Here is a 14117-nt window from a genome sequence, read left to right as displayed (position 1 = left end):
ACAGATATAAGGGCCTCCCTCTATATCTTACAACTGTCTGATCAGTGTTGATTAGTAGGAAAACAGGAAAAGCACAAAGACTATAAATAATTTTGGACAAGCATGTTCTTACAATGCCAATACTGTCCCCTCACGAAAACATTTTATTCCCAGAGAATATAAATACACAAATTGGGCATTTCTCCATTTGAAGGAAGTTCTCTACTGTCAAGCTTCTCTAGGTTTTGATTCTATACTTCAGAGTTGTGCACCTTATTGGCAAAGAAATCTTGAGCTTGGAACTCTGAAGATAAAACTGACCAAGAGTTTTTCATGGGATAGAAAGGCTTGCTCAGTTTTACCTTGGATGTACTAAGTAAGCACTCTTAGATTTCAGTTTGGGGAAGCAAAGCTCTGGAGCCTGAAGCCTGGGAGCTTGAAATGAAATTGACAAAGGCTTTCTTAACCATAGAGATGTGCACCTTCAAGGACATACAGACCAAAAAGGAAAGGAAACGGTCCTGGTAGGTTGCCAAGTCCAATTCAAGAAATATCTGGGGACTTTGGGGGTGGAGCCAGGAGACATTGGGGGTGGAGCCAGGAACAAGGGTGTGACAAGCATAATTGAACTCCAAGGGAGTTCTGGCCATCACATTTAAAGGGACAGCACACCTTTTTAAATCCCTTTCTTCCATAGGAAATAATGGATAGAGGCACCGTCTTTTGGGGCTCATAGAGTTGGACCCCCTGGTCCAATCGTTTTGAAACTTGGAGGGTATTTTGGGGAGAGGCACTGGATGCTATACTAAAATTTTGGTGTCTTTACCTCAAAAAATAGCCCCCCCGGAGCCCCCAATATCCGCAGATCAATTCCTCATTATTCCCTATGGGAATCGTTCTCCATAGGGAATAATAGAGTGCCCAGTAGACATTTCCCTCCCCCCTCACTTTCTAAAGCAGGGGGAGGGCCTCCAAACCAGGGAATCCCCTGCCCCCTCCCTCTCTCTCACACACAAATACTTACTGGGTCTTGTTCCTGCAGAACTTTACTTGCTCTGAAAACGAAAGCAAAACAAAGGGAGGGGCCATTCTCCGACGAAACTGTTACTGACCCTTTCCCATGAAGCCCTTCCTGTTTCCTGCTTCCTGCTCAGCCTTAAAGGCACACATTTTAAAAACGGATCTGTTTGCAGGTTTCTAAAACTGCAGGAGCTCTAAAACTACATGATGACTGTGGGGGCGGGGCTTCCTCCGGCAGCCAGCAGGCTGGGGGTGGGGGGGGGAAGCCTGTAAAAATGGGGGACCCCCCACTGGGACCTGGGGATTGGGAAGCCTAGGTCCTGGGTTCCAAAGAATCAGAGGAAAAAAGGAGGGGATGGAATACAGCCAATGGTGTGGGTATTAAGGTAGCTTTAAAAAGTGATAGCTTTAAAACAAGAGCTACTTTTAAAAGAGGTATCCCATGATACCCAATCTAGAACATGTGATCAACTGTACACTGTCACTATGTTGATGCAAATTTGATCACAACAGAGTTGGCAAGGCAAGTAAATATTCAAGGTAATCTAAAGTGAGACTCAACTAAAAAAAGCAACCACTCCTATACATTTCAAACAAGGTAAGTTTGAAAACTGATTATGGTTATTGTAAACTGACATCCTCTCTGAGAGACTGGATTCTTAAGATAGTGCAAGTACTTTAGTACAGGTATAACAACTGAACCAATTAACATGCAAAACACTATTGGTCATAGATATATAATGTAGCCAAGTAAAAGAGAGCAAATAGGATGTATTTCCGGTTTTAAAACCAGTTATAAGACTATAATAATCCACTATATTCCTGAAGCCACTATTATATACATAATGCAGATAGATTTTAAAATAAGATGGTGAATTTCAGCTTCTGTGGTTTGAGTATCTACAGCTGTCACATCTTCTCAACACTCTGAAGATTAAGAAAGGCCTTAAAAGACCTTTAACAAGATTTGAACACTGCCTTATCTCCAAAACTTTTCTTAACAAAGGCTCAATAACAATGCTATATAAAATTTTGCCGGAACCCTCTTTAACTAGCTACCAACTAGCTTGACACAAGATCTAGGCAAACAATTTACTACCTCACAATGGGATGGAATTTGGAATTTGTCCATTTATAACTTATGATCTACTCCTATACAATCCATGAAAGTTTTATGGTGGTACTTAACACCTTCTAAGCGTGCCTAAATTAATCCAGAGTTATCTCCATTATGTTGGAGGAAGTATGGAAACAGGCTCATATTATCACAATTGGTGGACTTGTGACAAAAATGGTACAATTCTGGAATGATGTATTAACACAAATCAAACCAATAACAGGATATAATATTCCTTGAGATCCAACTCTCAGGCTACTAAATTTAAGTTACAAATCCTTGATTGCTTGAGATATCAGAGACCTTATTTCAACATTATTGACTGCTGTGAAAAGTGTTTTAGCTATGAATTGGAAGGACCAACATATCTCTACAATGCATCAGTGATACCTAAAAATCTGGGATTATTTTGTATTAGATAAAGTTACAGATTGGGTTACACATTTTGAAGGAACTCCCACTTCACAGAGTATAATGATTAAATGGGCAAAATAAATACTATTTTTTCTGTTACTTCAAATATTTATTCTCAATTATCTCATACTAAGAACCAAGCTATCTAGCTATTTCATTAAATAGTTAAATTAACTTAATTTTATCGTTGATACATAAACTCAGGGCTCTTTTTCTAGCAGGAGCTCCTCTGCATATTAGGCCACGCCCCCCTGATGTAGCCAATCCTCCTGGAGTTTACAGTAGACCCTGTATTAAGAGCCCTCTAAGCTCTTGGAGGATTGGCTACATCAGGGGGGCATGGTCTAATATGCAGAGGAGCTCCTGCTAGAAAAAGAGCCCTGCATAAACTGAATGCATAATGCAATAGACAATTGTTACTTAGTGACTGATATGGGAATACTTCCTCTGTTCTCCCTTGTAAGAAAGTTAGTACCTCTATATTATGTTTTTTAATTTATTTTATTTTATTACATTTTTATCCCGCCGTCCCCTAATGGGCTCAGGGTGGCTAACAACAGTTAAAACAACATAACATTAAGATAAAGGTACAGTAAAATCATTAAAACATTTCAAACAGTTTAAACATGTAGTACAGTTTCAGGTTCACTCCCTAGGATTCAAGATGGCGGATTTTAGTTATTACTGAGCGCTACATATAATGATGTTATAGGATGTTATTATGTAAGATAACTGTTCATTTTTCTGTATGATTTTGAATTTCTCTCTCTTTTTTAATAAGTAAATGATTATATTCGGGGGGGGGGGGAAATAAAGGAAGACGAAGAACAGTTTCTAAGTTTCTGTGTGTGCATGTGTATCTAAGTACAGTTGTCAGAATATGCTGGACACATTTCCTATATGAGAAAATCTATGAAAGCTGACAGCTAGCTAATGTGACATTTTTAAAAGCGCTTTCTGAAGCACAGAAGCTTTGAAGTTCCTTGCTTTGCTAGAATGTTTAATCAATAGACCTACCAATAGGGTGAAACTGTGCTGAGGCTGAATCTCATAACGTTCCACCAGCTTTGCTCTCTTCACACTGGGGAGATCAGGAAGCTTTTCCTGAAGCTGATCAATATTCACCACTTCCAGATGGCTTGTGTGAGTGGGCAAAGATTTAGTATCATGCAGAATCAATGGAGGAAGGTTTGGTTCTGGCATAAACCTGGGAGGAAACAAAAATACTCCTCTGGAGTTATTTTTTTAAAATTAAGTCAATTTGCCACATCTCAACAATAGGTGGCGAAGTTTCTGCTCTCCTGATAATTATGTGACTTGCTGTAACCAGGCCAAATACTCAAAGCACATAGCTTAGCTCTGGCCCCTGAGTAGCAACAGATAAGCCCTTTTGCCAAGGCGTAGCCTCAAGCTCTTTTTGATGATCTGCCACTGGCTGTCAAGACAGCCAGCAATGGAGAGAAGGAATAAATTTAAACCCTTTTAACACTCCCCAAAAAACAAACAAAATGCAGATGCCACTCATCCTTCTCAGTGCCAAATGGGACCTGTGATTCAGACCAACTGGGAGTATAAGCTGGCAAAGGAGAAAAGGAAGACTGACAGCCAGCTGCTAAGAATGTTTCATGCAGGTTGCAACCCTCCCTTGTATTAATCTGAGGAGTTTCAATGAAAAAAGCAAGCTGTGTTAAAAGCCAAGTTGCCATCTTCAGTGGGGCGCCATAGTAAATAACGCTGAGTGACAACATCAAAGGACAAGGGCTCTGCTGAAGAGGTGGGGGGGGGGGGTGGCTAATTCAAGCCCTCGCAAAAACATAGCAATTAAAGCGGCAACTCCTGCCTAATGTGAACAAACAGCAAATCTGCAAACTTAACCAAAAGCACTGAAGTCCTCCTTTGCTAACAGCTGCTGTGCGGAATTTCTTGAAAAAGCTGCATTTACATCTACTGCTTTCAAATCCAGCTTTCAGTCAATAAAAGCATAGTTTTTAAAGCAAAATTTCTTTGTAAGTTCCATTCCAATTTATTCCTCTTGTATTTCTTCTGTGTTTGTTGAAAAAAACCCATGTTGCTCTTTAAAGCAGAGGGGCTCCAGAGAACTATCAGATATGTAAACAGCCCGTGAGAGTCTTTTCATAGGCAGTGCTCAGCAACTGAGAAAAATGAAGGCTTAAATAGATTATTATTGCAGTGTATTTGCAGGCTGGATGTAGAGAACAAGAGGGGGGGATAGTGAACACTCTTAAGTGCAGACAGAAAGTACTGACCCTTTTATCCAAGAGAAGACATACAAAAGGTTGAGAGCGATCAAAGACTGGACAATTAGGATCATGTAACTTTGAACATATCTGGGAGTTGGATAATGGGCTGGAGAGATAACAGTACTCTCATGCTTTAATCAGTAATTGAATCTAAGTTAGCATAAACATTTGGTGATTATTTCAGTTCATTAACAAAAGTTTCACTGACTTTATTAGTCACCCCAGGAAAGCCCTTTGCTTCAAAAATCTGCTTCCAGCGGCCAGGGATAGATCATTGAGCTCTGACCGCTGACAAATATGGCAAGATTTGTATTTTGCTTTCATTTACCAATAATAATTCTCCGGTTTAGTTAATATGGCAAAAAAGTGGTTTTCTTCCCAACAAATATCCATGCAAACAACAAATATAACTCCTTTTGTTCTTCCTCTCCATGACTTGGTGAGAACACTGACTGGGACAGCAAAAGATGAGCACAAAGTTTCCCATGTTTTTATATTCAGTTCCTGATGATTATCAATGCCTAGTCAAGTATGTGAACATCTAGGGAGTTCAAAAAGACAATATTTTTTTTGCAATTGCTAAATTGAATGTTTATTTTAGAAACAAAATGAATGTAATTACCGGTAGTCCTGTTTTCCTTCTTTATCTCTCATTGCTATGGTGCGCCTAAACAAAAACAAGAGACCCAAAATGGCATGAATGCATATAATTTTGGCATTACCAATGCCTTGGCACAATATTACTGACTTTAAGCCATTCTCATCAAAGTTATCAAATCACATGAACAGAAGGGACTCTGTAGCAAGCCTAATATCCTAAACTGCACATACAATTCCCCTCGCCAGATATTAGTTTTCACAGCATTGGAAAAACTCATGGAAATACCTGCAGTGTGGCTCAAACAATGTGAGACAAAATCCCAGATGTTATTTGGAAACCTGAACACTTTCCAGAGCCTTATGATTAGAAAGGGAGTAAAAAAGTTATGGCTGCTCATATCCTCAACGGGTAGAGCCATATCGGCTGGAATTTCTCTCAAATATATCCAGATCCTTCTCTTCTCTCACTGATGCTTGAATAGGATCATTTTCAGCCCAAAGATGGATTAATTCAGCTAATGGTATCAATCACCTTGGAAAATGTAATCTGTCTAATGCCTGGGAAATGATACATATGATGAAGAGATCCAATATACTCGCAGGAAAGAACATACTGTGGAATACCCTACTAAGCAGAAACAAGTGAGTTTAATTCAAAGCTGATTCACATAACTAACTGGCAATGCAACAAACAGCAGAAAAAGCAGATATGAGTCTTAAGGTGAGTGAGATGGTTGTATTTCAACATGCCAAAATAAAGCATGTGTCAAAAGAAAAGTTGTCAATTAATGTGCACAACCAATCTGCCATGGTCTGAAATCCACTGCATATACATAATTTCCACAAATGCAGAAACATGTACATTGGTTTCATATATGGGTTTTCTTCACATTCTTCTGTCTCCCTCCCCTTTTTTACACATGCTCCACAATGATTCTGCATTTATTCTCGAGGATCATGGTCATTATAGTGGTCATGCCAACTAGCCCATCTTTTTTTGTTATTTTCTTCACTCACAGATCACACTATAATTATTTTATTAAAACTTGAAACAGATAAATGGCAATAGATGGTTTTAGTGTTGTAACACAATATTGGTATACAAATAGACTGGCAGCAGCTCTCTGGGGTCTCAAGCTTTCACATCACCTACTGCCTGATCCTTTTAGCTGCAGATGCTGGGGATTGAACTGGGGACTTTCTGCATGTCAAGCAAATGCTCTACTACTGAGCCACAGCCCCTCCTTCCAGTATCCTTTTAGCCATCTTCCAGCTTCCCCTTCCCATTCCTTTCCTGTCAATAGGGACAAAAAATGTATAACCTTTCCTCTTATAGTCATCTGCACAATAAAAAGGACTGGAGGCTTTTTTTTAAAAAAAAATTAAAACTGGAAACTGAGAAGAACTAAAATCTGAAAGAGAAATACATAAATTGTAATAGATTGTTACAGAACTACAGCAATTACCATTAAAACCCTCACAAACACCTTACAGTGGCATAGCAATAAAAAATGATGAGAAAACAGCAGGAACTTTGCAGCAGAAAAAATGTGCAGAATTCCTTCCACAAGGAGTGCTGCTGCACTTGTAATGTGTTCTTTTCAAAACTGGAGTGAAACAGGTCTAGAAAAGACCATATTGAGGACATAGAAAACCTGGAAAGAAGATTATTAGAGCACAACTTCATGTCAGTGCTTCAAAACAGCATTGCAGGTGCAAGAGTAGCCAAATGCTTTTCTTCTGCTTTTAAAAATATTTATCACATGCCCAGGTGACTGTGTAAATCAACCTCAAAACAAAATTTCCAAGTAACTTTGCTTGGGATCAGAGTGTCAAATACATTTAGGGTGGATTTCTGATTAATAATGCTATGACCTGACACCCTGTTTGCGTATTGCAACAGTATTCACAACAATCTCCTCTGTAAAATGAAAAACTTACCCAAGCTTGGAATCAAATGCCCTGGTTTCATTCAGGATTGTTCCTCCACTCTCCAGTTCATTAATTTGTCTTTGTATTTCATAATCTTCAAGAAACAAACAAATCCAGCTGAATTATATTACATTCATACCTATTTTTCATTGCCTGAGAGTAACAGGAAAAAGCATTTCTGATACTTTCATGAAACCAGATTAAGCCTATTAGTAAACAGACAAGGAAAACAAACTGCTCTGACAGTCACGCAATGTTTTTTAGGAGTAGTAAATTTTGAACACAAGAATTTTGTAATGTTCTTCTGATGCAGCCAAAAATGTTATTCTTTTATCATATGGACCAGGATTGCTTGCTTGATATGCTACTGAACCATCTGTGTTGTGATCAAGTGCAGGTTTTTGTATTTTGCAGACCTTTTATTCACTTGAAATAATTCTTGCTTTTACTGATACCAACAGAAACTACTGCTACCACTACTAGTAAAATGTATTGCGTAAAGCCATGCCATTACAATTACAGCAACAGAAACTAGTACTAAAATGTACCCTTTCAATTTTTGGAATCCAACACACTACCTGCTTGATTGTATAGTATCATCTTCAGTACAGCATCCCTACACCACAGATGGATGTTGTTCTGTGGCTCACACATCCTCCATTTCACATCAGCTTTAAGCAAGAAAATACTGCTATGATGGTATAGGTCTAAATCAGTACCAGCTAAACAACCAGTTATGAGCTTTACTATCCTTGTTGCTAAAGTGGCTGTAGTTCTATAGAAAATTAAGGTGTTGAACACTGAGCTCCTGATGGGGAGTACAATATTTTGTAACACTGAATTTACCAGCTGACGTTCCAAGAGGATCTGAATTATATAATAATAATATTCAAAATTCTGGAGAGGTTTTATATAAATTTTCTAAATGAACATTTTCAGAATTCACAACTATACATTAAAATGTGCTTACAAATCCTGCTTAAATTGTTACAAACAAAATTGAAGTTTTGACCTGATGGGGAGTCATAGTCTTCCTACCTCACTGTCCCCCAGCACTCACCATGGTAGTAAACCTAAGACATGGTCTCCACAATAGTGGTACCTGTACACTGTAGAACATACTACCTTTGCGTGGTAGGCTATCTAGAATCAGGAGAAAATAGAATTTTTTTTAAAATTAGGAAGACTTTTAATTGAATGAATTAATCATGGTCTGAATGGTGCTATTTGTTTCTGTGCAGCTTATTTCATGTGATAAATTTTACTGAATTTCTTGATGACAGCTCTATAGTTAATTTTCATTATGCTTTTATGATTTTTTTGCTGCATTGTTTGTAAAATGCCTTAGGATCAGTTTAATTCAGTGGGGCAACAAGTTGAATAAAAATCATAAACATAATATTTCCTAATTTTGTTAGCAATACATAATTGTAGAATAAAAATGATGCATACAACTTCAAGTTAGCAGATTTGTCTGTAGTGGCATAACTCTGCCATAGAACAAATTTTGAGTCCAGTGGCACCTTTAAGACCAACAATGTTTATTCAAGATATGAATACACCTTTGTTGGTCTTAAAGGTGCTACTGGACTCAAAATTTCTTCTACTGCTTCAGACCAACATGGCTGCCCACTTGGATCTTCACCACAGAAATGTAGAGTTTTGGCAGTGAAACTCAGTTTTTCTATTACATCTTTTAGTTGGTGAGAAACATTTCATTTTACCTATTGCCTTGGCAAGAAAGCGGGCACTGTTAATATTCTTTACTTCAGCCCTCACTCCGTATGGCTGTCCAGGATGGTGTACAGATATGTTGGCATCAACTCTCAGCTGACCCTCTGAAGAGATGTATCAACAGATGAATGAGTAGGTTTCACTATAAGGGATTAGTCACATATCACCTATAAGAAGCTTGAGTAGAGCTTTCAATGAGAGGTCTAGGACAGAGATAAAGACTATCAGTGTTTATTTTGCCTTAGGCCAGGATTTTACAGTATATTTAAAACGCAGAGGTTGATGCACTTTTGCCCAAGCTGAAAGATACACATAGGACAAGTTTCCACAGGAAGTTCCACAGTGAACAAAGCTTCTTCTCTATTAAATAAACCTATGTACAGCCCTCTCAATGTAGTTCCCTCACATGTCTTAAGACACAGATATCACAAAGACCATACCCAGGACTTTCATTAGAAAAAAGCCCTGTCATCCTGCAACAGAAATCATCAGACTCCACTTCAGGGTTTTAGGCAAAGCCACATTCTATAAAGATATTACATAAAGATATAAAGATATTACATATTGTAAGGCATGCTCCACAAGAATCTTTTGTGGCACAGATGGAAATCCTTTGCCAAGACCACACAGCAAGAAGAATCATGGCATCAACATGGATGGAACAGCCTACAACGAACAATATTATTAAACCCTACACAGTACAACATTTACTTTCATCAGGCTCATCTTCTTGCACTTGTAAGCAAGCCATATAAGTGGTGGGATGCCCCTATATTCCCTAAGCACAGGGGACAACCTCTGGCAAACCATCTGAATGGCTAGAGCAAAAATTACAAGACAGAAGATAGTCTTTGTTTGGGTTCTGAGTGCTAGGAAGCTATCATTTGATGGCTTTATACTGCTCTGTCACAAAACCAATAACAGTTTGTGGCAGATTTACTGAAGTGTCCTTGAAAATTTCCAGCTCAAGGACAGGTGTCAGAAACCTATCTTTGCCCTCCCTGAAGGAATTGTAATCTTTGCCACCAATACAATTTTCAAATCCTCCCCAACTGCCAAAGGGTAATACAAACAGCCCTGTGCAAATTGAGGCAGAGAGCAATCTGGCTCTAAAGAAAAGGATCGGGCAGAATTAGCCACAAAGTCCTTCTTGCACTATCATTCTTTGCTTTTCCACATGCTTTCTAAAAATACATTTAAGAGCTGGTCAGTCAAACTGGAAAAGCAATATAAAAACCTTTTCAATAAACAACACATCATTAAACCACACAAGTATCTTCCTCCCCCTCCCCCCTCCCACATTTTCACACTTTTGGTCTTATCTGCACTACTTTAATGGACTGCAAAGCAAGGCAAATATTTGATATTTACACAACACAGTAAACAGCACAGGTATTAAATCTGTAAAAGGATAAAACTTGAGTGTCCAGTCAGTGCTAAGTTTCCTCAAGGGCACTTTCTAAAGATGTGAATATTTTACTGCCATACATCTGTGTAAACTGCTGACTAGCACTATGACAAAGAAAGCCATGGATGGTGATTCTCATCACAAAGCACAGGTATACAAAACAGAGAGGATATAGGTATCAGAACATAGCATGCTTCATAATGGACAATTAGTTCTGAAGACAAGGATCTGATTTTCCTACAACCAGTCTGGTCATGTCCAAATGACATAATATGTGAATGTTATAAACATGTAAATCTCTCATTTAAACTAACACTTGATAGAGAACATGGACTGACTGACAAGTGCACACTGGTAGACAGAAGGATATTTGAAGTGATTATGGTTCAGGTTAAAGAAGATTTAAAATTTAGGACTCTTCCAACCAACTCCACCTCTCCCTCAACTGCTTCTTGGTCCTAGCTGCCTTAAATGCATGGGGAAAAAGTGAGTTAGTTCCAGAGAATTCCCAAGTTGGTTTGCAAGGGGTGTGGATATTATTCTGCTACTTTAAAAAATTATATATGGCAGGAAAGGAAAGGTCCCCTGTGAAAGCACCAGTCATTGCCGACTCTGGAGCGACGTTGCTTTCACAACGTTTTCATGGCAGACTTTTTACAGGGTGGTTAGCCATTGCCTTCTCCAGTCATTTACACTTTCCCCCCAGCCAGCTGGGTACTCATTTTACTGGGAATCAAACTCAGGTCATCAGAAGAGTTTAGGACTGCAGTACTGCAACTTTAACAGTGTGCCACGGGGTTCTCTATATATGGCAGACATGGGTATTATTAAAAGAAAGAGGGCTGACAGATGCATTCAAAGGCCTCCTCAGATAGGTGTCAATTAGCAAGAATGGTAGACCCAACAGAAGAAGCTTGAGTCTGTTATATTCAAGGCACATTCTAGTGCAGGGGTGTCAAACTCATTTGTTATGAGGGCTGGATCTGACAAAAATGAGACCTTGTCAGGCTGGGTCATGTGTCATAAAATGTATCACCAGGTAGCAAAGATAAAAACTTTATAAAGGACACTGACAAACACAAAGATTTTTTTTAAGCTTAAAATAAAACATGCTTAAAACATTAACACTCATTTGTCTTAAAGGTGCTTTCCTTGTATCTCTCCTGTGTGATCCAGGGAACTGGGCAAAGGAAGCTCTGGCTCTTTTCTTTCTTCTCCAGGGGATGAGGAGGGGGAGAAGCCTCAGCCAATAGAAAGAAGAGAGATTTGGCTCAGTAGCTCTGCTATGTGATTGAGCAAACCTGGCAAAGCAAGGTATTCCTCCCTTCTTCCTCTCCAAGGGACGACCCTCAGCCAATGGAGAAAATAGAGGTTTTGCTCTGTAGCTCCAGTGCAATTCAGCAAGCCTGGCAAAGCAAGCTGTGATGCAGAAGGAAGCAAGAGAGAGGGAGAAGGAAGTAGATGACAGCCAGTTGCTTAGGGGCCTGATAGAAGCCCTCCTGGGCCTGATTCGTCCCCCAGGCCACATGTTTGACACCCCTGCTATAGTAGGTTCAGCTTATTTACCCTGAAGATACGGTGGACATATTTACCAAGATATAGATTAACAATAACCCCATGAAGGACTAATTACAACAAATTATCCTTCTCATCTTCAGCTCCCTGGTGAACCATGGAAAAACAGCTGGACAACCTTTTCAGCAAATGGCTACAGTAATACACACAATCAACCTGTATCTAAACTTAAGGTTGTCAAATCATGGTCCAGGTAAACCTGGAATTCTATGGAATTCCTTGGTGTGATCTGTGATGCAGGAAAAATCCTCCAAACAGTTTTATCCTTATCTGCCAAGCAGTTACAGGTAACTGTTCAGCTGTAGTTGCAGCATACATTCAGTTCAAGTGGTCACGCTCAACAGGCCTGAGTAGTACCCCATGTGAACCATGTGCAGACTAGAATACAACCCAGAATTCTCTGCAATGTACAGGGATTCTCCTTGGATTTTCTCCCAAAATTGAGAAAGACTGAAAACCACTGTTTCAAACCAACTACCTGCACTTAGAATTGCATACCTTTTCCACTATAAATTAATACGAAACAAAGGAACACAAATCCAGTGCTAAACAAAACTAGAATTGCATGACACATCTTCTAACCTTGCATCATTTATTAGCCTTGGCAAATCCTGCCTTTCACTGGAAGCCTGAGATTCTTAGGATGCTTCCACAACACAATAACAGAAGGGAACTACAGAGTACAGAAAGCCCTGCTGGAGCTCTGCAACACCCTGTTATTGTGTTTGGCTCAGTTTTACTGCCTGTGTGGGATTGTAGCTATAGTACATGAACTTTTTACCTATGACTCACTTTGAGCACAGATTGAACCTTTTATCTATCATTATGTTGCTTTCAGATCAAGCATGAATCAATCAACTGCAAGCTCTTACATTACCTCCACAGTTGAACTCCTATTTGCCCTTCACATCCACTTATAGTTGGCTTCCCATCCTGTTCTTGCAGGTAGCATCCATCTGCTAACTCTATCACTAGAGCCTCGCACAACCCACAACCAAGTCATAACAATGGGACAGCTAGTTCTCCCTGCTAGCACAGTCTCACCTTTTCTGCTTATCATGCAATGAAGTCATGCTCCTGGATCTTGGTGCACTGCAGGTGGTTGCTACTGAAAGGATAGATGTAAAATTTAGCCTGTCTCGCCACACTCAGATAGAAGAGAGATAAGACACAAAAGGGGCAAACTCTTTGAGAAATAGCTCAGATTATAGAAAAACAGAGATGAAGGGGTCCCTGGGTAAGCACCTGAAAAATGAATACAACTGACTCTGATATTCTGTGGGAAAAATACTGCTAGCAGGCAGAGCTACAAATAGTGTAAATCTCATGAGAATGTCATAGCTAGAACTCAGCCAAGAGGAAACGTGGTGTAAACTACCATGCTATATTGCACTTTCAAGGCAAAGCGGTATATACTTGTGCTTGGGGGCAGGTGCGTGAAATGAAAAAAATAATCTACATAAAGAAGGCCTGAAAAGTATAAAGTCACCAAATACCCTCAAGACAAGACAGATTTTCTGAATAGGCCATCCAGATGCAAGTTGAGAATCAATGCTAGCACCACAAAAGGCACCTGAAAAAACTTTTGTGATTATGAGCACAACAGTTGGAGTAGAGAAGTCAGATTCAGATCCACCTCAAGAAAACCAGAAAGCACCCCCCCTCCCCAGCTCTATTTAGACATTACAAATAAACCAGGGTCTGTTCATGATGAGCACAAACCTTATTGTTGGCCTTGAATTAGGGTTGCCAACCTCCAGGTAGTGGCTGAAGATTCCCTGGCATTACAACTGATCTCCAGGTGACAGAGATCAGTTCACCAGGAGAAAATGGCTGATTTGGCAGACTCTATGGCATTAAGAAGAGCCCCATGGCTCAGAGTGGTAAACTGCAGTACTATAGTCCTAAGCTCTGCTCACGACCTGAATTAGATCATGGTGGAAGCTGGGTTCAGATAGCCGGCTCAAGGTTCTCATCCTTCCATCCTTCCGAGGTCAGTAAAATGAGTACCAAGCTTGCTGGAGGTAAAGTGTACATGACTGGGGAAGGCAAAGGCAATCCAACCCATAAAAAGTCT

At 39.5% G+C, this 14117-nt stretch overlaps 1 protein-coding gene across 2 annotated transcripts in view; it reads right to left on the bottom strand.

Annotated features, from left to right (window-relative positions):
• The window catches only part of GATB (glutamyl-tRNA amidotransferase subunit B), a 106087-nt gene that overhangs the window by 42138 nt on the left and 49832 nt on the right, over nucleotides 1–14117 (bottom strand). For both annotated transcript variants that reach the window (XM_060246654.1, XM_060246655.1), the window contains 4 exons: nucleotides 9048–9161; nucleotides 7333–7417; nucleotides 5414–5458; nucleotides 3548–3737 (listed from right to left, as the gene is read on the bottom strand). In XM_060246654.1, coding sequence (XP_060102637.1) covers nucleotides 3548–3737; nucleotides 5414–5458; nucleotides 7333–7417; nucleotides 9048–9161 — 434 coding nt within the window. The remainder of the gene's footprint in view (nucleotides 1–3547; nucleotides 3738–5413; nucleotides 5459–7332; nucleotides 7418–9047; nucleotides 9162–14117) is intronic.

The sequence above is a fragment of the Heteronotia binoei genome, chromosome 9, assembly GCF_032191835.1.
Source record: "Heteronotia binoei isolate CCM8104 ecotype False Entrance Well chromosome 9, APGP_CSIRO_Hbin_v1, whole genome shotgun sequence".
NCBI classification, from domain to species: Eukaryota; Metazoa; Chordata; class Lepidosauria; order Squamata; family Gekkonidae; genus Heteronotia; species Heteronotia binoei.
The sequence above is the reverse complement of the archived record's forward strand: the minus strand, read 5'-3'. Positions and strand labels throughout refer to the sequence as shown.